The sequence below is a fragment of the Penaeus vannamei genome, chromosome 39, assembly GCF_042767895.1.
Source record: "Penaeus vannamei isolate JL-2024 chromosome 39, ASM4276789v1, whole genome shotgun sequence".
In the NCBI taxonomy this organism is placed as follows: Eukaryota; Metazoa; Arthropoda; class Malacostraca; order Decapoda; family Penaeidae; genus Penaeus; species Penaeus vannamei.
Window position 1 is genome coordinate 9,622,159 of NC_091587.1, and position 27,500 is coordinate 9,649,658.

At 36.8% G+C, this 27,500-nt stretch overlaps 4 protein-coding genes across 13 annotated transcripts in view; 2 read left to right on the forward strand and 2 right to left on the reverse strand.

Moving 5' to 3' along the window:
* The window catches only part of LOC113807653 (apolipoprotein D), an 8,447-nt gene extending 4,936 nt beyond the window's left edge, over positions 1-3,511 (forward strand). The window contains exons 2-6 of the mRNA XM_027358957.2: positions 1-165; positions 1,767-1,900; positions 2,329-2,423; positions 2,627-2,722; positions 2,921-3,511. The exon at positions 1-165 is cut by the window's left edge and continues 45 nt beyond it. Of these exons, the coding sequence (XP_027214758.1) occupies positions 1-165; positions 1,767-1,900; positions 2,329-2,423; positions 2,627-2,722; positions 2,921-3,054 (624 nt within the window). The 3' untranslated portion in view covers positions 3,055-3,511. The remainder of the gene's footprint in view (positions 166-1,766; positions 1,901-2,328; positions 2,424-2,626; positions 2,723-2,920) is intronic.
* Positions 3,497-10,298, reverse strand: LOC113807655 (protein MTO1 homolog, mitochondrial). Of its 6 annotated transcripts, none has more exons than XM_070116681.1 (14): positions 10,186-10,298; positions 8,990-9,181; positions 8,378-8,496; positions 7,905-8,082; positions 7,392-7,607; positions 7,099-7,211; positions 6,764-6,909; positions 6,477-6,634; positions 6,032-6,195; positions 5,712-5,883; positions 5,185-5,347; positions 4,389-4,607; positions 4,195-4,255; positions 3,497-3,655 (listed from the first exon to the last, which is right to left on the reverse strand). In XM_070116681.1, the coding sequence occupies exons 2-14, from the start codon at positions 9,171-9,173 to the stop codon at positions 3,554-3,556; spliced, it is 1,995 nt and encodes a 664-aa protein (XP_069972782.1). In that variant the 5' UTR covers positions 9,174-9,181; positions 10,186-10,298; the 3' UTR covers positions 3,497-3,553. The 6 variants fall into 6 exon arrangements, with proteins under 6 accessions (XP_069972782.1, XP_027214760.2, XP_069972779.1 ...); XM_027358959.2 differs by lacking the exon at positions 10,186-10,298 and adding an exon at positions 9,992-10,054; XM_070116678.1 differs by lacking the exon at positions 10,186-10,298 and adding an exon at positions 10,001-10,028.
* Positions 10,299-10,626: 328 nt separating this feature from the next.
* Dlc90F (dynein light chain 90F) lies at positions 10,627-16,723 on the forward strand. The gene is made up of 3 exons (XM_027358958.2): positions 10,627-10,785; positions 13,147-13,312; positions 14,611-16,723. Exons 1-3 carry the CDS (start codon positions 10,759-10,761, stop codon positions 14,757-14,759), a joined length of 342 nt encoding a protein of 113 aa, XP_027214759.1. The 5' UTR covers positions 10,627-10,758; the 3' UTR covers positions 14,760-16,723.
* Positions 16,724-22,120: 5,397 nt separating this feature from the next.
* The window catches only part of LOC113807657 (F-box DNA helicase 1), a 55,290-nt gene continuing 49,910 nt past the window's right edge, over positions 22,121-27,500 (reverse strand). For 4 of the 5 annotated variants that reach the window (XM_070116674.1, XM_070116673.1, XM_070116672.1 and 1 more), the window contains exon 14: positions 22,121-27,500. This exon is cut by the window's right edge and continues 323 nt beyond it. The gene's annotated coding sequence lies outside the window, so the exon portion shown is untranslated. The other variant, XR_011398247.1, reaches the window with a different exon arrangement.

A 27,500-nucleotide genomic window follows, 5' to 3' on the forward strand; every position in this document is an offset into this window, starting at 1 on the left:
AACCGAAGAAAACCGACGCCCATGCCTAACCTCACTATCTGTCAGCTGCTCCTAACGGCTCTCCTGCTAGCGGTGCTGGGGTGTGGCGGAGGCGCAGACGGGCAGGTGCTCTTCAGGGGACGGTGCCCGAAAATCCCACCTATGAGGGGGTTCGATCCTAAAAGGGTAAGGATGATGGGGGTTCTAAAAATGTGGGCGAGTAGAGGGAAGGGTCGGGAGGTGGATGAGTGATATCTTAATGGCTAAGTGGATGCGTTATGTAGGTGGATAGATGGATGGCGGCTCGTCCTTTCTATGGATGGATGGTTGGATAGAGGGGTAAAGAACAGCTGATAGATGGATGGAAGGATGGTGTGTTTGGCAAGGATTGACGAGGGGATTCGAACCTGAATGGGATGGTGTTGGTGTTCTCTGGGGTGGATAGGGGGTAGAGGGTAGAGTAGAAAGCGGCTGATGTCACTTGTAAAGGGATGGGTAGATATATGGATAGTATGTTCTGTAGAGGGAAAGGAGTGGTTTAGGTATGAATGGATACATGCGTGGATGGTAGTTTTGATAGATCGATGGATAGTTTCAATAATGGGTGGCTGGCGTTCCTTAAAATGGATGGATAGAAGACATGTGGGTTCTGCCGGTGAATAACTGATAGATTGATTGATATATGGTGCATTCGGCAGGAACAGATATGGGACTCGAACCTACGATGGTAAAGTTGGTGCTGGATGAGAGCGCGTGGTGGGTCGCGGGTGGATAGGGTGTGGCTAGCGTCCTCTTTAGATGGATGGATAGATGTGAGGATGGGAGTTATGTCTTCTGTAGGTGGATGGATGTATAGAAGGGTGGGTAGGTGGATAGGACTGGGTAGTTGCATAGGATGGGATAAATGGATAGGCTGATAGATGGAAAGTAGTGTGAGAGTGGGGGTGGATAGTGGGAGAAGGGTTGCATAGGGGTGGATGGTGTGTTCTGTAAATTTACTGATGTGGTCCTATGTATAGATGGATAGACACGTATATATAGCAGGTTATACAGGTGGAGATAGTTTGTGTGTGTTATAGATGGATAGATTGATGGGTAATGGGTTTTATAGATGGATGGATAAATAAGTGGACGGCAAGTTATAAAGATGGATGTTTGGTGTGTTTTTTAAGTGGATAGATACATAGATGGCAGTTGTGTATTCTGTAGATGGATTGGGAGGTGCAAAAAGAAGTTTTCTGCAAATGGACAGATCGATGGATAGATAGCTCTGGGCGTGGATGATGTGTTCTACAGATGGACAGTTGGTGTGTTCTTTAGTTGGCTGGGTGGATAGGTGCTTGTGAGGATGTTTTACAAATGTACAGATAGCTTGTTCTATAACTGGAGAGGTAGGTTTATGGATAGTGTTCTAAAGAGATGGATTGATGTATAGATACACTGATGACCAGTTCTACAAATGGATAAGTAGATATATGGATGGTGCATTCTATAGATAGTAGATGGATAGATGGTTGTTTGTCTGTGTTGTAGATGGCTGGATAGATTCACTAGGTATGTAAATGGATAGGTAGATGGACTGAGGATGAAAATTCTCTGAAGCTGGCACAAACGAAAAGGTGTTTTTTAATTTATGAATAGAAGTTTATATGAAGACCTATGTGTAAATAAGGAGACTGATGTACAGGTCAACTGACGTACAGAAGAAGCAAAGATATTGTTAAACATAAGAGGAAAAAAAGGACAAATGTTCAGTTCTGATGACCTTCCTCTCTCCATTCTTGTAGTTCCTAGGGCGCTGGTACGAAATTGAACGCTTCTTTGTGTCCTATGAGGGTCTGGCTGGCAGCTGCTGGGTCGAGAACTACCTCTACGACAAACAGAAGGGCTTTTTCACTCGTTTGGACTGGAAAGACCACTTGTAAGTGTATTTTACCAAATATGTGTGTGTGTGTGTGTGTGTGTGTGTGTGTGTGTGTGTGTGTGTGTGTGTGTGTGTGTGTGTGTGTGTGTGTGTGTGTGTGTGTGTGTGTATATAAGTATGTATAGATAACGAACATATATGTATATATTCATTGAAATTGTTTTGTATGCTCTCTCCTGTTAATGTGAAAAGTGTGAAAAAACAAGAAAATAAAAATATAAATTATCCTTAAAATATTTTCAGACACACATACACACTGACAAGGACACTTACACAGACACACTCATTCACACACAATAAATACAGTAAATCATGTTATACCACTGTATCAAGTAAAAAAAATTACATTTAGAAACAAACTAAAATGTTTTATCCTTGGCTATTAATAAGAGAACTGGATCTGACAATTCAAATTATTATTTCAGGACAGGAAGGATCTTCAACATAGAAAATGGATTAACATTTGATGAATATGAGCCAGCAGTTATTCATTATGTTGTTCAACGGCCAAGCATTCCAAGTGAGTGTTTTTATTTGATTCATTGTGTTATTTAACAATGAGATTAATTTCAAACTTTTTTCTCAATACGATATTAGGTGAAAGAGTTGAAATAGCTCAAGTTTAATACTTTTAATAATTTTTATGGCACCAGTGTTTTCAGTTTTGATTATTTACATGCCCTTTTGATCATTTGGTTTCTAAGCTTTTCCTTTACTTCTCAGTTTTACAAGGAGAGTACCGCATCTTAGCCACTGATTACTACAGCTATGCTTTAGCATGGCAGTGCGATGAACTGCCTCTTGGAACTGCACACACTCGTAAGTGGACAATGTGCTTTTTCTAATGAAAGTTGCCTCTAGTTTATGTTAGACAGATAAGCTTATGATGAATTTTGATATGAAATCTGGTTTTGTGTTTGACACGATTACCTATCATGAAAGGGAACCTAAATATGATTGTTCTTTCTTTATATACACATTCTTTTTCATAAATAATAAATATATCAATCTTTGCAGAGATCCTGTGGTTCCTCTCCAAGATCCAACACCCTACCTATGAGACAGCCAAAAAAGCAAAATACATTGCCCATTCCATTGGACTGGATACCTCTTTATTACAGAAACAAGATAGGAAGGATTGTCCACCATAAAGGAGGGCATGGGGAGTAGAAGAGAAAAGAAAATGTGAGAGATACTGATAAAGAAAGAGGAGATGATGAAAGATGATGAGGGGAAAGGATGGAAGGGAAAAAGAGAGCCAATGGAAATATCAAAAGAAAATATAATTATTCATATTTATGAAAATCTTTGTTCTACAAAGCTAACCCCAATGACAAAGATGGTACACATAGCTATTTACACATCAGTGTTATTATTTAGTTATCAATTTATATTGTACATTTTCTTGTTATTTCATTTGTAATAGATTGAAAAGTAATGTCAGAAGAATATTTAAACACTGGAATTTTCTGACCCTGAAATCAAAGACTCAGGGAAAATTCATGTAAAAATCATATCTGTACTAATAGATCAACCCTACTGTTATGCAAATGATCTTGTTGAACATTTTGTTGGTGTTAATAATAAAATCCAAACAGCAAAATAAAATTTATTAATAAATACATAAAATTACTATAAGCTGACTGTTGTTCACAACATCTGTGCATATTCTATCTGCCGACGCTGCACATGTCTTAACAAAGTTACGATTGCAGCTGGAGTGACACCTTCAACACGGGTTGCTGCAGCAATCTGGGTTGGAAGGAGCAAAAGAGAAAACTTATAATCTTCATCTTTAAGCCAATGATGTCAGGAGGACAAAAATGCAAGCTATGTCCACTATGCTTTTAGTGTATTAATTGTGTTTACATGTAGATGGCTCCACAAGTGCTTAGTCACCAAGAAGTCAACTACTAGTTCTATCTACCTCACATATTTACCTTTTTCCTTGATTTTTTTTCCATCGTTTAATAATTTGTGTAGTTAATAACATAATAATCCTAATATCAATAGTAATAATGAGAGTATCAATATTAAAAGCAGTAGAAAAAATATTCTACTGTTTACCACTATTAGTTTTGGTAATAACATCATCATAATCATAATATCAATAATGATAATGACAGTATTGATATTAATTAACTGTGACTGAGCACTTTTGCAGAAAACTATGGTAGACATTGTGATCATCTGGCACCAATGAGTGAAGTGTCATATTTTAACAACTAATGCTTTATTATATATTATCAGTGGTACCTCCAGGTCATTAACAATCTAACAATATCTCTTACCGTTGCTGGTCTGGCTTTTGACAATTTGCTCCGCATTTCATTTGATATGTTGATGGAAGAACTGCAAGCAATACAGAGATTCCATTAAAACATGAAGCATAGCAGGAATGATCTTAGATAAATAGCCACATATTTAAAGAACAGTCATTCCTATATCCCGCACATCCATGCAAAACACACACCCACATGCATACCAATAGTAATCCATATCAAGAGGGATGACAAGAGAGAGATCCCTGCGAACCGCTTCAATTTCTTCGCTCTGGGCTGCCACATGATCAGCATACAAGGCTTCAATCTTCAGTCTTTCCGCTACCTTGGGGTCGCTTGCAAAAGGACAGTAGGCTGGTTCAGCATGTGCCATCTCTTCAATGGTAATGTGCCAGTTTGCAGTTCCAAGAAGCTCCAGGCCACTGAATGGGGTAAAATTGAGACACGATTTTTCTTTTCTTTTCTTTTCTTTTTTTTGTTTTTTGTAGGCGAATACGATTTTATATTATTTCTTTACTTTTTGATACATTACTATCTGTAATATATAAAATATATTTGGAGGAGGAGAAGAAGAAGAAGAAGAAGAAGAAGAAGAAGAAGAAGAAGAAGAAGAAGAAGAAGAAGAAGAAGAAGAAGAAGAAGAAGAAGAAGAAGAAGAAGAAAAAGAAGAAGAAGAAGGAGAAGGAGGAGGAGGAGGAGGAGGAGGAGAAGAAAAAACAAAGGAAGGAAGAGGAAGAGGAGGAGGAGGAGGAGGAGGAGGAGGAGGAGGAGGAGGAGGAGAAGGAAGAGGAGGAGGAGGAGGAGAAGGAGGAGGAGGAGGAGAAGGAGGAGGAGGAGGAACAGCAGGAGGAAGAGGCAGTGGCAGAACAAGAACTAGAGTAAGGCAGGATAAAAGAAGACAGACGAGGACGAAGAGGAAGAAAGATGACATGATAAGGACAAAGAAACCACCAAAAATGAAAAAGAAAAGCTCAAAAATCACCTATACAAGGAGCTTACCTCTTGAGTACAGGTGCTTTGGGCTCCTGCCTGTGGAGCAGCTGGGCCCAAGTCCTGAAGCTACGAACATCATCTCGAAGTACACTTAAGCCTTCTGTCAGCTTCTCTCTCATGTATACTGTCTTCTTGAACCTCTCTTCTGATACACATCCTACTTTGTATCCTGCCAGGGAAAACAACACATTTATTTGTCAGTTTCATCTATCTCTTATAGTTACTGATCTAATCATATCTAATGTAACATGTCAACTTACAAACAGAAAGAACAGTCTTGCATTCTCTCTTAGCCCTTCTTATAGAGGATGAAACCTATTGGAAAATTGATAAATCGCTATTGGAAGTTTTATTTAATGTGCTGAAAGACTTACCTTCCATCCTTTTTATATCTGCAAATGATCTAAGAATAAATGAATAAAGACTAGGGAACCCCTAAAATGCTAAGAATCTTAAGGAATTTAAAAAATCCCCCTATCAAAAAAAAAAAAAAAAAAAAAAAAAAAAAAAAAGCAAATGAAATAAAAGCCTACCTTTTTCAGTCAGTCGAAGGTCAGCATTGTCAGGCCTCAGTTGTAGTCTATACTCAGCACGTGAAGTGAACATTCGGTAAGGTTCGGAGGTGCCCTGTGTCGTTAGGTCATCAATGAGGACACCAATGTAGCTCTCGGTACGATCTACAGTTATGCCTTCTCTTTTTAATGCCTGAAAGAGATTTTCATATAACTTCATGTATATACATACATACTCACTTCGTCCAGTATTTCTAATCCTGATTACCAGTTTATCGCAGGAATAGTAGAAGAAATAGAGTCAATACCAGACATAAAACACGAAGGCCATTAGAAATCACCTTTGCTGCAGCATTTATTCCTGCAATAATACCCTGGGCAGCAGCCTCTTCATAGCCAGTTGTACCATTGATCTGACCAGCCAAAAAAAGCCCGGAGATACGACACGTTTCCAGCTGGGGAGTTAATTCTCTTGGATCTACATAATCATATTCCACTCCGTACCCTGGGCAATAAAGTTTGTTTAGTAATAGTTTGGAAATAACTGATGTTTTTGTATCAACTCTTGTATATTCACGTAAAATCAGAGACAAGATGCAAAAATAATAAAAGAAGTACATAAACATAAATCCCCTAATCTTTCTCTCTCTTATATATATACATGTATGTATAGATACACAGACAAGACAAAAAGAAAGAGATACAGAAAGAGAGAGTGAGAGAGAGAGTAATATTCCAAAGCCCACAGTTATTAAGATGTCTACCCCATACTCATCAGCCACTAACCTGGAACAACCATTTGGCAGTTTTCTAGGCCTGGTATAAGCCTCATCATCTTTTGCTGGTGTTCTGGAGGCATTGTGCACGATAAGCCCTGTGGATACACCAGCTCGGACTCCAACCCTTCTGGTTCCAACCAAACCTGGTGTCTTCTTCCTTTAAATCTATTTGTTTCAAGAAAAAATCATCAATGAATAGGTACTAATTACAATATAATATCCATATGCTCATGGTGATACAAAAGTGAGTTCTAACAATATGTCTCAATATTAATTGAAATCTCTCATATTCACCTCAGGATTTTAGATTCTATTGAAGGACAATATCTGGGTCCACGTGTTTCTTCTTGCACATGTCGATTTAGGTGTAAGGTTTCTCTGATGATCTTGTCAACTTCTGCTGTTGTATAGGTAAGGTGGCATAGGAGTTGATCTTCTGGCTGTAGATTCAAGTTAAATCATTAATGACATTTTTAATTTGAACTACTCCTTCTTCTTGAACAAAAATACTAAATCCAATATACTATGTATATACATGATAAGATGAGAAAATTATCACAAGTCATATAAGACAAAGTCCTATCTTATAATATAGTGGTCCTCTATGCAGAATCTTCAAGAGCTTTTACCTTGATCCAAACTTTCTCATTCATAAAGGAAAATGGCACAGGAGGGTTGTCTGGTTCTTGTGTCAAGCAAACTGAGAAATCTATAGTGTCTTTAGCAATTCTTGGTGGAGTTCCTGAAAAGAGGGAAGTATTTGAAAGATAGACAGATGACTTAGGAAGTTCTTTTAACCACTTCCATGTCCTCCAATGAGGATATCTCACATAGATTTCAACAAAATCAATATTTCAGATTTCTTCATGGCTTTTGAAATTAGTTTAGAAAACATAAAGAAAAAAAGAACAGTAAGACATACCTGTTTTGAGTCTGCCGAGCTTAAACTGTAATCTCTCTAAAGTATTTGCCAATCCAATAGCAGGTGCATCACCCAATCTGCCAGCTGGTCTGACATCCAACCCGATGTTAATTGATCCATTTAGGAAAGTCCCTGTGGTGATGACAACAGTGTTGCATCGAATCTCTTCGCCATTTTCAAGAATAATACCACAACATTCTGCCAGCCTTGAGAATTCTGCAGAAATAGTCAGAAACAGAGTATTTAATAAGTTTAGTTTTTTTAATATCTATGAGAGTAAACTTAGACATTATGTAAATTTTTGCTGAATTTTATAATTCATTGACAGTCATTTGCATCATAAGAATCATCAATACCTTAATTACTACATCCAACAGGAAAACAGAAAAGTAAAAATATTTTAAAAATTAAAATATTGACCTCAAAATAAATATTATTTGTTCAGTATAAGGACTTGTCTGTATTTAGACTAGAATAAAAAATGAGAATAAGGAGAAAGATAAAAAAAAATACCTTCTTGGCTGCTATTAGCAGTACCACTTTCCTTTAAGATCAGGTCTTCTACAGCTCCTTCAACTATTGTTAAGTTTGGAATTTGGAAAACTTCTTCTTGGAGATGTTGCTTGTATAAGGTGCGATCAATCTGTGCTCGAGGACCCCAAACAGCTGGGCCTTTTCTGCGATTCAGAATCTATAGGAAAAGGTTTGCTTAACAGGTTGCGGGTTTTAAAACAGAAGAAGAATCTAAATACATTACCAATATTCATATATGGTCTCCCCTGGATGTAAGTGGAAAACAATACAACTATGAAGTCCACAAGAATATACACAAGAGGAAATAGGAAATTATGACAATGAGATTTTCAAAAAATAGAAAAATGAAATACAAAATGAATAATTATACAGAAAGAAACATATTCTAAATCACATAGTTTAACTAGAATGGTATACAATTAAAATCCAAGACATCTATCAACACCACATACCTTGTAATGCACTCCTGACAGATCGCACACTCTGCTGCAAAGTCCATCGAGGGCGTCGACTTCTCTCATTAAGTGTCCCTTACCGATGCCCCCAAAGGAAGGGTTGCATGACATCTCACCTTTGGGGGTGAAAAATCAAAACCACTTAGAGAAAGATACAAAAAATAAAATCATTATATTGCAAATCTGATACAAAGTTTAATAAGAAATATATTGCTAATGAAGGGAGTATGTGCACTTAATTTGAAAAGTTAAAAAGTGACCATTCAGTTTGAAAGACAAGAAGAATCGTATTACTGCACTAATCACAAAAGATCAAAATTTGCGGTTTTGTAATCTATAAGTTTCACTCTATAAAACAAATAAGAATAGATCCCATACCCTTTCCATGATAAGCATAATGACATGGTGAATCAAATATTCAAAACAATTTTTTCTTCATTTTTTGGCTCCCTCCCTTTAAGAAAGAAAAGAAAAGAAAACTAAAGAAAAGAAAAGAAAACAAGAAAAGAAAAAAGAAGATAAGAAAAGAAAGCGAAAGGATAAGAAAAGAAATGACAAGAAAAAAGGAGAAAAGAAAAAAGAAAAGAAAAAGAAAAGAAAGAAGCATACCTATTTTTGATTTCTTGTGAGTTATAAGCACAGTTCTGGCCCCCATTCTGGCAGCTGCTGCACATGCTTCGGTACCTGCATGACCTCCTCCCACCACAGCCACGTCGAAAACCTCTCTTGCAGCGATTTTACTATAATAGTTGACATTCTTTAGCGTATGTGCTACTCTGCACCAACTCAGCATTTTTCCTCCTGTTAAAGAAAAAAATCAGAATTATTTTACTAAATATTATTATAAGATGTAATGAAGAAAACTACAAAAGCTATCTTATTAACAGTACTTCCTCAGAATCTATCTTGGCATCAAAACTGAATAGAAATTTATATTCTTCAATGGAATAGACTATAAGAATGAATAATGTCAGATATACATAATTCCGTACATCATCACGCGTTTTTGTTTTTCTAACATGGCAGAAACTGAGACAATGGCAAATGCAAACCATCTTTGATATATCTTAACTAAAGGCAGGAAAGGAAACTGTATGGCAGTTTTAAAAATATCAAGGCAGACTCTTGCGTTTCCAATAAATCTGTCATTTTTGAGTTGCGATGGAATTACGCAAAAGATTCTCAGAATCACTGGCACTACTGTTTGCATATTTTCCATCCAGAAGAAGGCTGGCTGAAACCCGACCCTTAACAAAATGTTATCGACTTCACGCTCTCTGCCTTTGACTTATACCCTATACCAACCTCTAACACTTGGGATCTAGGCCTATTAGTACCCTAAATAGAAATCAAAACGTGAAGGCTTCATTATCACCACATGCGCTCCTGCAATGATCAATTACCTACTATTTTTTAAAGAATCTATTATTTTTCTAGGTTTATAAACCTTACACAACATGCAATAAAACTTCACCTCTACTTCTCTAATGTAACTAATGCCATAATCAGTATAATTCCATGAAAAAACTAAGTGGAAGCTAAGTAGTACATTAGTTATTGTCTACACTGAACGCATTTCAGTCCAAAACCACATTGAAATTAAAATATTACAGAAGAGACCTCCCTGCTGTAAAAGCGGACCTAAATGTTAAGGAATTTGCAAACACGGTTATACTTATTTAGAGAAAAAGTATATCCCAAAACCCTCTTATAAAATAAACAATGCGTAGATACAAAAGGCAGAGACCGAAAATAACCATGATATTAATCATAAAATTTCACAAAATCTGAAATATAACACCGGCCTATCTATTGTGGTTTAGAGAAGAAGCAGTCAATTTTTGACCATGTTGCAGGTTAGCATAAGGTAAAAAATCGCGTATAATGTTGATCTCCATCGTGGTCTTGCGTGTTGCCAGATTCGATTAATTGGATTTTTTATTTTAACTTCTATCTTCTCACAGATAGATCTTTGGATTATTAACTTGTGTTCATATGGATTTATTCATTTTTTTTAGCGTAGAATGAGGAGGATTTCCAGAAAAAAGGAACTTTCGAGAGAGAATATATGAATCATGCAAGTGGATCCGAATGGTATCGATAAATTTTAGGGTTCAGCAATAAACATAATAAAATATCTTCCTGATTTAGGTATGTTCAATCAGAATGAATGAGTATATTTAGCCACAATGGAATTTGCGAAGAAAAATAATTTGCGACATGCAATAATACCAAAAAATAATAAAATAATGATTTTAAGTGAGGGATCCGAACAAGTGGTGTTGTTGTGTCAGCTGCTCGAAGTCGGGCCTGAAAACTTCTACCTGTCACCTTATTTATCGAATTTTCACCTTATTCACACCTTCCACGACTAAAACATGGATGATAACACACAGAACGAAGAGGTAGGTTTTCTCTAGAGATCTGGAAATAAGGGTAAAGTCAATATTATGGGCTGATTTTAGTGGAAGGAACGAGAGCGGAGTCCGTGAATGGGATGGAATTCGCTCTGTTTGTGGGAGGAAGATTATTTCGGTTCTCATTTTATGTATTGGCCTTTTCTCTGATCCTGTATTTTATATTTCGTATGGATTTTTGATTTTTCGTTTATCATTTTGGTGATGGAGCTTTTATTTTTCTCCAGATGCATTATTTTCAAAGTTGAGCGTAGTTGCAATGTTGGGAGGCTGAAAGAGAAAACCCTTTTACAGGCGTCAATATTTATTTTTACGTTTATATTAGCTCTTATTCAACTCCTGATTAGTCAGAGGGTTCATAGTGTAAATAAGCGTATTGTGAGTAAAGGGAAGAAGGAAAAACAGAACCAATATTTTACATTTATTTAGGCGAGGTTTCCTAAAGCCAGTAACTTAAAATTGAATTGATTCTCGTAATGGTATTGGTTGCATCCATATCCTCTTAAAACCCTCTGGGATTTGTGATGGAAAGCCTGAATAGATTAGTAACATTTGGCGATAGTTTGGCAAATGTAATTAAACCAACCCATTAAGTCTAGCAAGATAGAAATCAAGCCGACTCTTGATTTGTTGATTAGTCAGGGATATCAGCCATCTAAGGAATCTCGGAACACTTGAGAATAGAGTGTTCCCTTTTCCCATCCACCTAGCAAAAATGGCTGGATTATAGAAAATTTACTCAAATTAGTCAAAAGTCTATGAATTTTGTTTGGCCCAAAAGAGAATGTAATCAATCTTTTATACCTTTATTTGATCTCTTGTACAAAGTATGGTAGATTTATAGTATATAATCAGGGTTACAGTAAAAAAAAAGGGTATGGAATAATTACCTTGATGTAAACTAAGACACGTTTTCATCTATGGCATAAGGTGTGCAAATCAAAAATGAAGGAGATATATAACAGAGAAGAGAGAAGTTTAACCCATCTTTTTCTAAGTTATTTCCCATGTTTACATCACAAATGGTTACAATACTATGAATGCTTAACTCACTCCTGCAATCTGTCAATTAGTTCATGTATTACTATGCACTGGTGAAAACAATTGTTCTGTTAATTTCCATGTTTGATTTTCCTAATTCTTGTAATTTATCTATTCCTTTTATTTTTAATAAACTTTTTTTTTACATGTTTTGATAGTTTTACACTATTCCTTTCAAAAACCTAATGAGAATTAGCAATCGCCATTTCTTGACAAAACAACAGTGAGGAATGTTTTGGTTTCAGTGTTGTGTCGATTCCTTGTCCTTTGTAAAGCAATATAATGGTTATGCAGAAAATAGACCTTAGTAACTATCACAGCTTGATATATGAGCCTGTAAAGTGCCCCAGTTTGCTGGAAAAAAGTTATTGTAAACCAAGCCATTGAGAAAATAGACAAAAGTGATATAAAGGTGGTTGGCTTATCCTTTAAGGTATGTATGCAGCTCTATTTTGCTGTATATATTGAGGTGAAGAGAGTCTTCCCGGGAGGTGTTGGGGAGCAGAGCCCTCCATCAACCCTCTCCTCGGGCAGTGCCCAAAGGGCACGCCTAGACACAGAAACTTAGATTGTTGAATTAAGTTTGTGACATGGAATTAGGCTGCTTTATTGGTCAGGATGTATTGGTTGGTGTGAATTTCCGTCGATTTTACTGAAAGATGGGTTGGGTTCATGTAGTTTTTTTTTTTAGTTGGCTCCTCAGTCTAGACTTTCAAAGATAGCAGACACATCCATAGAGTTTCATTAGCTGATTTTAAGTGTTATTTGTGCTGGTTTTACACAGTTTTGTTCTTTATTCTTCTAATAGTTGCCTGTTTTACCTTTTCCTGATATACTTCATGCCCTCCCCTGCTATCGGGACTTAACACATCAAGATTTTTAGCTCTGATCGCTATGGAAATGATCATCAGATTCCTTCACGTCAAATAAGAATAAATCTGATGATATAAACGTCGTCTAGGAGGTCCTGATTGTCATATATGGTAAAATAATGGATTATTCCAGATGAAATCTGAAATTTTTGTTTTGATGAAGTGCTGGAAACCCTTTCAGCAAACCCTATTTTACTAGAATATAGATGATGGAGTGCTGGCCTGACAGATATGGAAGCCACAGTAATTGGCCAGTGGTGAAAGTGTGGGAATGTTTGTAATGATTTGTGAACAGCAATGTATTTGGTATTTATTTATTATATTTATTTATGTTTATGACTTTGAGAGAAATGAGGAAAAACTGCATGCTGAGGAATAATTTAGCTTCAGCGAGGGTTTGAAGTGACTTTAGTACTGATTTAATGTTTTTCAACAGCACCAGTTTGTTGTGGATGAGGTGAGCACAATCATCAAAGAAAGCATAGAAACCGTAATAGGTGGAAATGCATACACAAGCGCCAAAGTTAATAATTGGACGTCGCAGGTGGTGGAAAATGTCCTCGGAAACCTTTCGAAACTCAACAAGGCCTTCAAATATATTGGTGAGTTTGGCTGTATTACTGTATGATTTTTGGTATTTACTTGATATCTACTTGCATTATCTTATTTTTAAAAAGCTTTATTTGATATGGAATCTTTATCTGTTTACAAATTAATGAGGGATAGAGACAGAGACAGAGATGGACATGGACAGAGAGAGAGAATATAAGAGTGAGTGAACTAGGTTTCAAAGTACACTAGTTTATTATATAATAGGAGATACCAGACCTACATTTTATCAGGATAATCAAAGGTTAGAGGTCAGTTACAAACCATATCTCTCTAATGGTGGCTCACAATAGAAGTAATTATGATAATGATAACATTGAGTAAAAGTAATGATAAAACAATGGAACTGATAAGAAAAAAGGAGTAACAAGGTTAAATAATGAACACAGATTTCAAACACAAGTACAGTTAGCATTCAGTAATTGCTACAATTAATATTACTTTAATATTATTCTTTGTTCGGATACAGCAGTGAAACTGCTTAGGCCATAAAACAGTTGAATTAGTTAACCTTCCAATTATCCTTGACATCCAAAGATAAGTAAATATTGCACAGAAGATTACCTCCCCCATTAATAGAATTTGAGGTATATATAGAAACAGTAAGGTGAATGTTCCTAGACATGCTCTTAGACCCCAAGTCAGGCTATGGACCCATTCTGCTGCCCTTCACAACCTGCTCTGATATCCATTTATGATTGTACAGTCTTGTAGGGGAATGAAATTGAATAAATGATTCTAAAGTGTTTTCCCCTAATCATGTTTTCTTATCTCTTTATCTGCTTTAGTGGCAGAGTAGTGGATGATGATTATATCATTGGATTTCATTATTACTGTTTTCGTTGTGGTTATTATTATTAACATTATTATTGTCATCATCATCTTTATTTATTTAGTAGTTTATTGTTATTATTTTATCTATTTATTTATTTTTGCTGATATGTATAAGTACTTCATATAATATCTATATAAATATTAATGTTCAAATATTTTTTATGCAGATTTATGTAGATCTTATATCAGGTAGTGACCCATTCATTTTGTTGATAAATAGGCTTATTACAGTTGTGTTATGTAATTCTTACCATTTAAGTGTTTTAAAATTATGTGATAAGGATATATATCATCTTTAGATACAGACACACACCTTTCTTTACATTTAGTGATTTGTATTTAGACCCAATATAGATAATTCCTAATATGACAGCCTACATTATTCAAGGTGCACATTTGCACTGTCATGACTACAAAGGTAGATGAACATAATCAGCTGATTTGTTCTTCCCCCCAGTGACGTGCGTCATCATGCAGAAGAATGGGGCAGGGCTACACACGGCCAGCTCGTGCTACTGGGACAACACCACTGACGGCTCATGCACTGTTCGCTGGGAAAACAAAACGATGTATTGCATTGTCTCCGTCTTTGGGTTGGCCCTCTGAAGATTCTCAGGGACACAGGACTCCAGAATATTTATAACGTGAACTAAAAACTGGATGCTGGTTTATAGTGGTACTGGCCAATGGCTGGTATAGTGATGTTTATCACACCATTGAGATGCCTCTTTATAAATTGAGAAGGAAAGAAAAAATGGCCAATGAAGGACAAAACAAATGTTTATATTATTGATAATGCTTATGCTATCCATATGTAGATATTAAGTTAGTGCAGCTTATATTTTATTCCAGATGACCAATGATCACAATCAAGAAAGCTGCTGCTTTCCTTTTTTTTTTCGTCCTTTTTTTTTGGGCTGTATGTGATAAAAACATCATTTACCCTGATATAACTGCTGCGTTCTTCATTTCACTCATGCATAACGTGACCATGTTGACCGCTCCACGGATTGGAGATGCTTGGTTTTACCCCTCCTTACTCAGTGTCATACTAGTGCCTGCTGCCTTACATACATGGTGTTTCCCAAGATGTCATGCTAATGTATAGGTATATGATGTGAATATTGTGCTAACCCCTTAAGTGCATTTTTCTTGGTTATGAGGATATATATTCAGATGGGAATTTTTCTGGGGTTGAAGATGCAATGACTCTTGGATTGTATGACTGTTTTGCAGAATGCTCTGGCAAAAGATTGGTGGAGGCAAAATAAAAGAACGAAACCTATTTCTTTGATGATAAAATGTTTCCTCAGTCTTTACGTGACATAGCGGAAAGGAGTTTCGTTAAGAGGGATAAGTACACCTGTCTTTCATTACAGTGTTGTTTACCGAGAAAGTCTTACTTGTTGGAATTCATGGCTTATTTCTTATATACAGAAAGTGCATCAACAGTGATGAATATTTTGCAGAAAATGATGTGATGTACATTTTTAAAATTTTCTTAATCCTTGATATTAAATGTTTGTATAATCCCGTTGCAGTATCTGTTATCTATTCAGTTTGGATATATAATACTATATAATTATATATATATATACTTGAAATGTACTTTAGCTGAATACCTATTTACTTTTTTTTATTACAATTATTTACTTTTTGTCTGGTGTCACATTAGAGGTAATGACTTAGCAAAGGTTTTAAGTGTTATTGCAGATGAGTTTATAAATTATTTTTAAGTTTGTGGACTTCTGCTTTAATTGTATTAGTTGTCCGATGATAGGGAATGTTGAAAATGTTCTGTCCAAATCCAAATAGCTCAAAGGTTCCTCATGCATAAAATAAATGTGGAAAGGGTGAAAACTATATTAATATGATAAAGAAATGAAGCCATTCTTAATTACTCTGTGTAGCAGAGGGTTAAGCCTTTTTCTCTCTTGTTTTAAATCAGGGGGAAACATTAGCAAATAAGTAAGATTTGTTTGCTCATTAAGAAAATACAGTGTAATAAATAAAAATGAAAAGATACTGATAATTAATGTTAGGAAAATATTTTTGCTCTGTAGCACTCCTTTTGTCCTCTTTTATAAAAGGAATCTGAAACACCATGTTTTTTCCTTTTTTTTTTTCTTTTCTATATTGATTTGCCTTCATAGTAAATCAGAGATATTCTGTTTTCAAGCTTTAAGATGTTGATTCAGATATTACTTCGTTTCTGAATTTCATAGCAGATAAGTAAGGCATATATTCATTCCATTCACTTCAGATTCATGCTTTCTCTTCAGATGAATATTTTAAAAGACGTTCTCCGGCTAAGTCATTTTTGTGATTCGGCAAACAAGGACTAACCTTGAATTGCTGGAATGTAAGTGATCAAACAGTGAGTATTTGTTAGTCTATTTCCTATGTATATCACCTGTTATTTGAGTTTTCTCTCGCCATATTTTTAATCGGAGAAACGGATTCCTCCTCAGTAGCTGTTTATGCAATGTTTTGAATAAAATGTACTTCACCTGATATACAATTTATATGTCCAAGAGATTGTTGCTAAGAGAATAAAAGGTAACAAGTAACTCGTACTTTGTGATTAACTTGGTTTCTGTTTATATTTTCTTGATGATATAAGAGGGCAGGCTGTTTATCCAAGTTGTTGCAAATTGGATACAAGAAAGTACATACTTTTGAGGAAAGTGGAGATCAATGATTACTATATTTCAGTGTGAAAAAGTTAGCAAATATAGAAAGAAAAGAAGAAGAAGAAGAAGAAGAAGAAAAAAAAAAAAAAAACAGGAAAAAGTTGGTAAATTTTGTTGTTTTATCTAAAAATGCAAGATGATATCATTAATTTAAAGAAGAGTGAATCCCCAAGCAACACTATGCAATCAAAAAGTGAAGTTATACAGTTAATTGGTTATGCTAGAAGATTGGTTTGGATGCCAATCAGGTGAATATTAAGATGGGAAATGTAGTAAAATAAGGATACTTATTCTCTTACATGATGCCCTTGCTTGTACTTTGTACCTATATTACTATATAAACCAGACTGGACTAATAGAAGTTTTAATTGTAAATGTTCATCCATGAAAAAATTTATTCCAGAAAATATTGATTAATTTGACTAATTCTATAGACATTGTGAAGATTTATTTTGGTATCACATATTGCATAGTCGACCATAGTAAAATTCTGAACTGTTTTCAACAGTTTGAAAAACATTTGAAGAGAATGGTCAAGCCATTCTTACTATCACTATGATCCATGTCAGAGCATCAAAGGAAAGTCAAATACCAAAGTCCTTACCCAGTGAGTAGACATTAATATATGAATAATATTAAGGGTGAAAAAAGTAAGATGACATACAAAGAGATAGAATTCCCTAAATACTAATGACTTCTTTCTTTAAACTTGAATATATCCTATAACAATATAGTTGTAAGTTTCTCAGCGTAATCATATTTGGGAGAAAAGTAATAAAAATTGGTAAATTGAACAAAATAATCATTGAAATCCTTTCATAAATTTGTTAATTGCTAAATTGTTACGAATAAGCAGATTTTAAAGTTTGAAATGAGTTTGAAAATCAGCACTAAGAGGTAATAGAAATCTTATGAAATTAAAAGAACTTTAATTGAGATATCCAACTACACTCAAGATGAGGCAAGAACTAAAGAAAATAAAACTATTTAAGTAACTATAAAATGCTGACTCTCCCAAATAAAGTTTAATTTTGTATTCACTAATGACCATATCATAGGTAATAACCTACTGAAAGGGGAAGCATTACCCCCCAAAATATTACTTATTTTCCTGTCTTAGCTATAATGCTAGGTATATCACGTTGCTTTAAACATTGCATTTTAGAACAACTGGTTATATCTGTAAGATCTGGCGTTCCTCTCAGTAAACCTTTCTTTACAATCAGATACCATTCACACACGATCACCCGTACACTAAGAATACTTCTAAAATTTTATTTACTGCTTCCAACAGATCTGCCTTTCTAGTTTCAGAATCCTTGTTCAGTCATGCTCAAAATTTTTGTTAAACATGTTTCAAATTTCGTTTCGAACATCCGCTTAATACCACTTTTTGCCTACCAGTTGGTAAGAACATTGGAGATGCAGATGCAGATCTGACAGACAAACCAGGGAATGATCATCGTGCCTAAAGATCAAGCCCCCCTGAATTTCCTGCTGGAAACAAAGGAACTTAAAGACGGGAGGAAAGCAAGTAACTTGCCACACTCCTGAGAACCAAGATGGTGCTACTTGGCATCTTACTTGTCTATTGTGTGGAGGTGATCACATCACACCGCCATGTCGTGGAGGTGTAGCAACCATGACCAGCAACCTGGCATAATTGCCGGGTTGGGTCACCAGGTGCACAGCCTTGTCCCAGCTCACACATCAGCAGGTGCTTCTCGTGACTAACTGCCGAGATCTGACTGGTTCACACGGACACCTTACGGCTCTCTCATTGGACCGCAGTCTCCCCTCGTGGCCAGAAAGCTGGCGAAGCTTTAGAGTATATAAGCTCTAGAATCCGGGCCGAGATCAGCATCGTCTCAAGATTATCCGGCCGCACCACAGCTTAGTAACAACAGTCCCGTTGACCAGTAATACCTGTGGGAAATCACCCACACAATCACTCCCCAAAGAGATACAGAGACCAGTTCACGTGGTAGATACACACAGCATCTACTATAGAGGTTTCTAAAGGGAAGCCCCCAACCAAGCAAATCTTAGTGACCCTGAAGGGAACCCCCATCACCACCTTTTATCTGGGTACCTAGGGTTCATACAACCTTAGGACGTATGTCTGAGCCATTGAGGTGTTTCACATGCCAAAAGTACGACAGCCACCAGGCCAACAAACAAAGGAAATGTGTTAATAAGGCACACAGTATCAAATGCGACAGGTGCTAGCAAAAAAGCGACCCGACACTGTTCCTGCTCCCTCAGTCACTGCAGTGGCAACAGCTTTGGGGAAGTCCAGCGAGAAGCCAGTTCAAGTCGCCATGATGGCAATGACTCAGACTGCTGCAGTCCTGATGGGAAAGAAACTGGAAGCTTCCAAACCAACTCAGGGCGAGATTCCCTTCTGCGCAACCAGATGAATCTGCAAGGTCAAAGCCAGACTGCATAGCCAAAGCCTAACTTTAAGCAAAAAAACAAAACATAAAATGACAGACCTAACAGAGGCTCTCCATATTGAAGTAAACCATACAAAAGAATGCCAAAACACTTTGGTGTAGATTTCTCAATCACCGAGGACCTCAACATGGAGTTGTCATGTCACACCATCACTGGGACATTTGAATCTGGAGAAGAATAAACCAATGCCGAAAACGATAAAGTGTCATAGAGTATCCATGGGAAGGGGTCCTAGACCTCACCTTCGCCACTACAACAATGGAGGCGAGAATTAGGTGGTGTATGTTGGTCCAGCCCAAAGACCACAGCACAATCCCAGATGAAAAGCAGGCAAGGCCAACTGGTAAGACTTCCAGGCAACCTCTCAGACCATTCCTAAAACTCGGTCATGGTCCAGAAGTCACGAAGATTCCTGGTACTATACTGACGAGATAAAGGAGATTAACCCCAGAGTGAACATTTGCAGGCAACTATTCCAAAGGCAAAGAACCCTTTACAACCGATCGTCTTTCTTCTCAGCTGCCTGGGAAAGACAGCCGTGATAATGGCACTAAACCAATTTTGATGGAAACTAGGGACTCCTCATGAACACCTCCACAGGTTTATGAGGGGCTTGGGTATAGCACAAAACATAGCTATGCTCTTAAGTATAATCTGCACTACTCCCACTGTCATAGTATTCCTCGCTTTGGTGAAGGCCTTTGAACCAGCAAGTCCTATTGCTATTCAAGAGCCCTCATATATATGGGAATCAGAGGTAGATTCTTATTTCAAGGGCAGAACAGTTAGATTCCACATGCCACTAGAAAATGGAACACCACATGATGAGATCCTCAGTCCTGTCCTTTTCAATAGCCTTGTCTTGCATCCTCAACATACAGCTTCCAGTGGGGTGCAAGATCATCTCTTATGCAGACGACCTTGCAATCATCTCCACTAGTAGATACTGTCTAAGAAGAGCACAGCGCTGTTTGGACCTTGTGTCCGAGGAGTGTTGCATAACAGGTCTAAAGATTTCAGCAACAAAATCCAAGGTTATGGCTCTGAGACTTAATAAAAAGATAATAGCCACAAAACTGTCCAGGGGATGGGTCTAGAATAGGTCAAAGTCTTCCAGTACTTCGGGGTCTCGGTGAGCCACACACATATTCAAAAATAGATCCAGTAACTGCTTAACCAAACAAAGGCAAAAACCGGGAGACTCATCGGAACAAGACACAAATCACTAAAAGCATTCTATGTACTTGCCGTCAATCCAATTGTGGACTATGCTTCTGGATACGGTCCAAAACGAAGCAGCCAAGGTCATTTACGGGTGCCCCTAAGTGGACGCAGGTTGTTAACCTTCTCATGGAGGAAAATCTGCCCCTGGACACATTTGATCTAATAGCAGCAGAGTTCACTTCTAAGATCATCCAGGCCCCAGGAACATATACAAGGGGCAAAAAGAGCTCAGACGCCTAGAGCAAAACTAAGCTGTTTGCAGAAAACCATCTGACACGATATATTACTACACTTTCAGCTCAAAAATCACCTGCTTGCTAAGGACATGGACTCCCCTCACCATATTGATCCCTGCCCGTGGGCACAGACCTTGATTAAGTTCTGTCATAAAAATAACATTGAATAGTCTAAATGAAGAAGCACAACGGGTCATTGCAGTTATCCCTCCTCCAGGTAGTCCAACCTACTTAATAGATGGGTTGGTGGATTCCATAAGCCACACTGCAGGCGGCGGCTTTGCAGCAAGTGATGCCACAAATACATGAGTGACTGACAACGCCTCCTCGCTCCAAGCGGAGTCAGATGCGATCATGGAAGCTCTAGACCACGCGTCCTAAGAGAAGGACATGCGGCCATACATTCAGCCTGTAAAGCAGCCATTGCCAGTACAGCATGTCCAACGGCATCTACCTCCTGACCACTATCTTCGCCATAGCGTAGAGAATTCGTGCTCTGGGTATAATTATAAACTGGGTCCCAGGATAGAAGTGGCTGGGATGAGAATGCTGAGCGGGATGTTCGGGGTCACATGAAAAGCGAAGATCTGAAATGAATTGATCAGGGAGACAGTAAAAGCATTTGAAATTTCAACGAAAGCCAAAGAAAGAAGACTGCAATGGATTGAATATGTTATGAGAAGGGAAGATGAATTTGTATGTATAGAGGTCATGAAATTAAAGTAGAGGGAATGAAAAAAAGAGGAAGGCAGAAGTTCGGATGGAAGGATAAAATATCAAATGACATGAAGGAAAAGAGCAAGTGAATAAGGTGTACAAGACAGAAGATGGGGAAGGCGGACTAAAACAGTGATCCCATATAGAAATGGGTATAAGATGAAGGTAAAGAAGACACCTATTCCTTCCATGTAAAACTACATTGATTAGTCCTATTTACATCAGAGACATGCGTTTGAAAAAATGTGTATGGTGCCTGTTTTTTCTTTGAAATCGATTTATATATGTTGAGATTAGCAAAGGTCAACAAGGTTTAATGTTGACAAATGATTCCCAGTCGAATGACGGAATTGCGAGCAAATTTAAGATGTTTTCAAACCTTTGACCGGAAAAGCTTGGTTTATAAGACTCAAAAGCCTTAAATTTCACAAAAAGGCACTTTAAAGCTTCGTCTTTGGTAAAGCCGCCTTTACTTAAGAATTTGGAATTACAGGAAATTTCAAGAAAGGCCTCAATTTTGACTTAGCTAATTTTAATATGGGTAGCATAACCTAACGGTCTTAAGGCTCGTGGCGTGGATTGAATTTATTCCTCTGCTGAGTTTGTGACAAATATACTATGGGCATAAAAAACATTCTTAACCAATAACTTTTTATTCTATGAACAAAAGATAAGTGACATATCACAATGCAAAGCTTAGCAATACACATTTTATGATTAAACAAGGAGTGCTCACTACTGCTACTTTAATTCATAACTAAGTTAACACTGCACCCTCTCTTTTCTTACTAGTTATAAATCAATGAGCATTAATATAAGCATAGAAACATTCATGAGACAGGATCGAGACACTCGCCCCATTCTACAAGGTATCATTTCACTATTTTACTTGTATTTAAACTATCGATCACTCCCTTCTCAAACTTCTCTTATCTTTATGCATGGGGCGAGACCAGGATGTCTTAAATATCACAATTCATTACACAGTGATTCTATAATGAAGCCAATTGACTTATCCAGCAGTACGTCTATAATATCTGGGTAAAGCACGACCTTTAATACTAGCACTTGACATACTTGTCCATGGGGCAAGAGACTGGCGTCGTCTGACCAGACAGTGACGGTATCCAGATTGCCTTCCCCCCCATGGAATTGTTCGCCATTCATAGATGATCATTATAATTTACTTGATTGGCTATAACACCAAATTTTGCTACATTGATACTTCATAAAATAAAAATACGTTAATAAACGCCTTCGGTGGTATCCATAGATCTTTAAGATAAGAACCAACGCGTCTTCTGATTGTCGAATAAATGTAGATCTTCACGTATTCATAAGATATATAAATGCTTATGCAGGAAAAGAGAAAATATTGCAGTCTTGTAACCCAGCCTTTATGGCAAACATCTGTCACAGTCAGTGCTCAAGTAAGCCTAATGCCTGTATTTTTAGCCACGTGATGGCAGTGAAGCATCCGGATCCAATGGATTAAGCTAAGGCACTTTAAACATGACAATGTTAAGTTTAAGCTTTTGGCACTTGTGTGTGAACTAGGGTCAACCTAGTTACTTCCTTGGAAGTAACAAAACAGGAGTCATTGTGATACCTGGGTATTAGCATATCCATAATATAAAAATGGTGAAAGTATATTATTGACAAAAATCTGGAATCAAGCAGACATATACAACCCAGCTTGAGCTTAGGTACTTTGCACTTCGACCACGTCAATGGTAAGTTCCAGGAGGTCTATACACTATGTGTAAACTAGGGACCACCAGACACTTGGTACTAGACACTTGGAAAGACCATAATTAGGGTACTTTCAAGAAGCTCTATGCACAAATGTCTGTGCTAGGAGCACCAGATAATGGATGACCTTCCTTGGAAGTAACAAATCAGGTTTCAGTGTGATCTAAGGCCATCCACATACCTAGATTACATAATGTATCGCTCAGCTCTCATCACTCAGGGATGGCTCAAAATACTCCGAGTAAAATAATATTCAGATGTAGTTTCCATGTAATTTTAGTTAACAAAACCTGTAAACAATGATTTCCAACTAGTAAATATTGTCAACAAAGTTAATTCCATATCAGTAAGAGTACAGACATAATCAAATACAAGATCAATTCACTTACATCATGGCACCTTGCCCCTGAATGATGGTATTAATACTGTTACAAAAAGTGTATTATAATCATGTGTGTTTGTGTTCGTGGCGATGAAAAAGCCCACCAAAACGCGCCGTTGCGTGATTGGTTGCCTGCAAGGTGGGACGAGAATCCGGCGTCGTGATTGGCTCCAAGAGGGGAGTGGCGGGCTGTTCGAGAAGAGATCTGAGAGAGCGGGGACGGTACGTGACTAGCTGCGATCTCGATTGTGCTACTCTCTCAAAGGAGGAAACAGAGACGGAATAAGGTGATTAAGCTGTGCGTATGTGTGAGGTGACTGCCTTTCCCTGGTGAGAATTGATTAGTTCCTGCAAATAAACTTTGTGGCCCGCCAATAAACCGTGGATTGCTACTTGTTTGTCCTTCACCCCCGCCAACTTCACTTGGTGCCCTGAGTGCGAAAACACACGTCAAAGGCTGCTCACCGAGCCAAGTGGGACAGGCAGTTAAAGAAATGTAGCATCCTGCCATACAGGGTGGGATGTGTGAGGCACTTACACTTGGGAATCTGTCTATGTTACGTAACAATACAATGCTGCATACCTCACTCAAATTCAGCCTGACCTCGGTCTGTAAATCATCATGTATAAATTGAGCATAATACAATGCTAGTAAAGTATAAATGCATCCTTACTTCCACTATGACATATAGTTATATCCCAGACACTGACATTTAAATTTCCACAATATATCCCCACATTATATTAAATCATTGTTCCAGACTTCACCAAAAATTCACAATTTTATCAACAATATTCTCAAGACTAAAATATATTCAAATAACGTTCCTACCTGTTATTTACAAATCGTAATCTGGCAAATTCAAGACTTCCTATGCCGAGGGCAGTCATAAGGGGAAAGGCTACATCAGTAGCAACTCGAGGTATCATGGCGTCTGTTTTGATGATTGTTCAATGGAAATAAAGCCATTAAGGTGCTGTCACACTATTACTTTTTCCGTCAATTTTTTTACAATTTTCTGAAATTTTGTCCATTTTTGAGCGAATTGTCGATTTTCCAGCCAGACAATAATGATCGTTTCCGTCTGAAAACCTTTCCGTCAACTTTCTTAGCCAAGCATAGTCAAATCAAGAGCTATATTCGAGAATGTTTGTATTTATGTTCAATAAAACTGTCAAAAAGTTGACGGAAAAGGTGCTAGTGTGACAGCACTTTTAAAACCATTATTTTCCATCCTTTTGAAAATTGAAGAGACCAAAATGAACGACCATATTCACAAAGTATCTGTAAATTATGATGTCATCAAAATAAACCCCATGTACTTTTTTTTCCTTAAATAGAATCAGATGCCATGGCACCTCGAGTTGCTACTGATCTAGCCTTTCCCGTCATAAGTACCGCTCATTTCGAATTGTAAACAACGCTTCCTAGTGGCAGAAGAAATTCTCAATGCGCCTTTTTCCATAACTAAACAATGCAAATTCTTCAGAACTTAAATTCTATAACCTCCTTTACAAACTATTAACAATATTATAAAATTGGACATTTCAAATGTTGACAATTCTCAAAATGAATACATCCTTCTCATAAACAATATAACACAAAATCCAATATCATTCATAATGATACAAATAAAAATCACCACCATTTACAAAATGATACACACTATTAGCATATCCAAAATATAAAACATTGTGATCTATCAGTGATGATCCCCCTACTCCAACTGAGGTTAGGGAGGCCATCTCTAAGCTGAAGGATGGGAAAGCTGCAGGTATATGCAATATCCCTCCTGAACTGCTAAAGGCTGTATTTAGCTTTGGGTAGTAAGCCAATGTAATCTACACATAACAGTAAGTTCAAGCTCTTGATACTTCTATGTGAGCTAGGGTCAACCAGATACCCGGCTGACCTTTCTTGGAAGTTACAAAACAGGTTTTAGTGTAAGCTAGGGCCATCTACGTACCTGGGCAATCTTAAGCATATCGAAATATAAAACATGGTGTTAGCATCTTAAAATAAAACATGGATTAGCATATCCTTAATATAATACATGGGGTTAGCATGTCCTTCATATAAAACATGGGGTTAGCATGTCCTTGACGGGAATCTGGAATCAATCAAACATGCTAACCAGCTTCCTTGGGTTAGTTTTTATATGGACAGGTTAAGCTTAGGTACTTGACACTTGGAAAGACCATAAACATGGTAAGTTCAAGAAGCTTTTGGCACTTTTTGTGAGCAAGGGAACAGGGGCGGGTCTAGATTTTTCTAGGGGGGGGGGGCACTTCCATATTTATATTGTACAGTTACACAATGTTTATACTTTCATCTTGCTGTGTGTGTATTATATATTATGTATTAATATTGTGCAAAAGCCCCGCCTTTGCTAGGGACAACCAGATAACCAGCTGGCCTTTGTTGGAAGTAGCAGAATAGGCTTCTGTCCGAGCTAGGACCACGCAGGTACCTGGGCAATCTTTCTTACTAGTAGCATATCCTTACTATAAAACATGGGGATAGCATATCTTAATATAAAACATGGTGATAGCATATCCTTAATATAAAACATGGGGATAGCATATCTTAATATAAAACATGGTGATAGCATATCCTTAATATAAAACATGGTGATAGCATATCCTTAATATAAAACATGATAGCATATCCTTAATATAAAACATGGTGATAGCATATCCTTAATGTAAAACATGGTGATAGCATATCCTAAATATAAAACATGGGGATAGCATATCTTAATATAAAACATGGTGATAGCATATCCTTAATATAAAACATGATAGCATATCCTTAATATAAAACATGGTGATAGCATATCCTTAATATAAAACATGATAGCATATCCTTAATATAAAACATGGTGATAGCATATCCTTAATGTAAAACATGGTGATAGCATATCCTTAATATAAAACATGGTGATAGCATATCCTTAATATAAAACATGATAGCATATCCTTAATATAAAACATGGTGATAGCATATCCTTAATATAAAACATGATAGCATATCCTTAATATAAAACATGGTGATAGCATATCCTTAATGTAAAACATGGTGATAGCATATCCTTAATGTAAAACATGGTGATAGCATATCCTTAATGTAAAACATGGTGATAGCATATCCTTAATGTAAAACATGGTGATAGCATATCCTTAATGTAAAACATGGTGATAGCATATCCTTTATATAAAACATGGTGATAGCATATCCTTAATATAAAACATGGTGATAGCATATCCTTAATGTAAAACATGGTGATAGCATATCCTTAATGTAAAACATGGTGATAGCATATCCTTAATGTAAAACATGGTGATAGCATATCCTTAATGTAAAACATGGTGATAGCATATCCTTAATGTAAAACATGGTGATAGCATATCCTTAATGTAAAACATGGTGATAGCATATCCTTAATGTAAAACATGGTGATAGCATATCCTTTATATAAAACATGGTGATAGCATATCCTTAATATAAAACATGGTGATAGCATATCCTTAATGTAAAACATGGTGATAGCATATCCTTAATGTAAAACATGGTGATAGCATATCCTTAATGTAAAACATGGTGATAGCATATCCTTAATGTAAAACATGGTGATAGCATATCCTTAATGTAAAACATGGTGATAGCATATCCTTAATGTAAAACATGGTGATAGCATATCCTTAATGTAAAACATGGTGATAGCATATCCTTAATGTAAAACATGGTGATAGCATATCCTTAATGTAAAACATGGTGATAGCATATCCTTAATGTAAAACATGGTGATAGCATATCCTTAATGTAAAACATGGTGATAGCATATCCTTAATATAAAACATGGTGATAGCATATCCTTAATGTAAA

Bases quoted from the DNA above. Each gene is read 5' to 3' on its own strand.
- LOC113807655 (XM_070116681.1), bottom strand. From the start codon at position 9,173: ATGCTGAGTTGGTGCAGAGTAGCACATACGCTAAAGAATGTCAACTAT. The intron at 6,635-6,763 runs GTGAATATGAGA...TGAAACAAATAG, and splicing joins ATAGAATCTAAAATCCTGAG to ATTTAAAGGAAGAAGACACC. The intron at 6,196-6,476 runs GTTAGTGGCTGA...TTTATTGCCCAG, and splicing joins CTGCCAAATGGTTGTTCCAG to GGTACGGAGTGGAATATGAT.
- Dlc90F (XM_027358958.2), top strand. From the start codon at position 10,759: ATGGATGATAACACACAGAACGAAGAG. The intron at 10,786-13,146 runs GTAGGTTTTCTC...GTTTTTCAACAG, and splicing joins ATAACACACAGAACGAAGAG to CACCAGTTTGTTGTGGATGA. The intron at 13,313-14,610 runs GTGAGTTTGGCT...TCTTCCCCCCAG, and splicing joins CAAGGCCTTCAAATATATTG to TGACGTGCGTCATCATGCAG.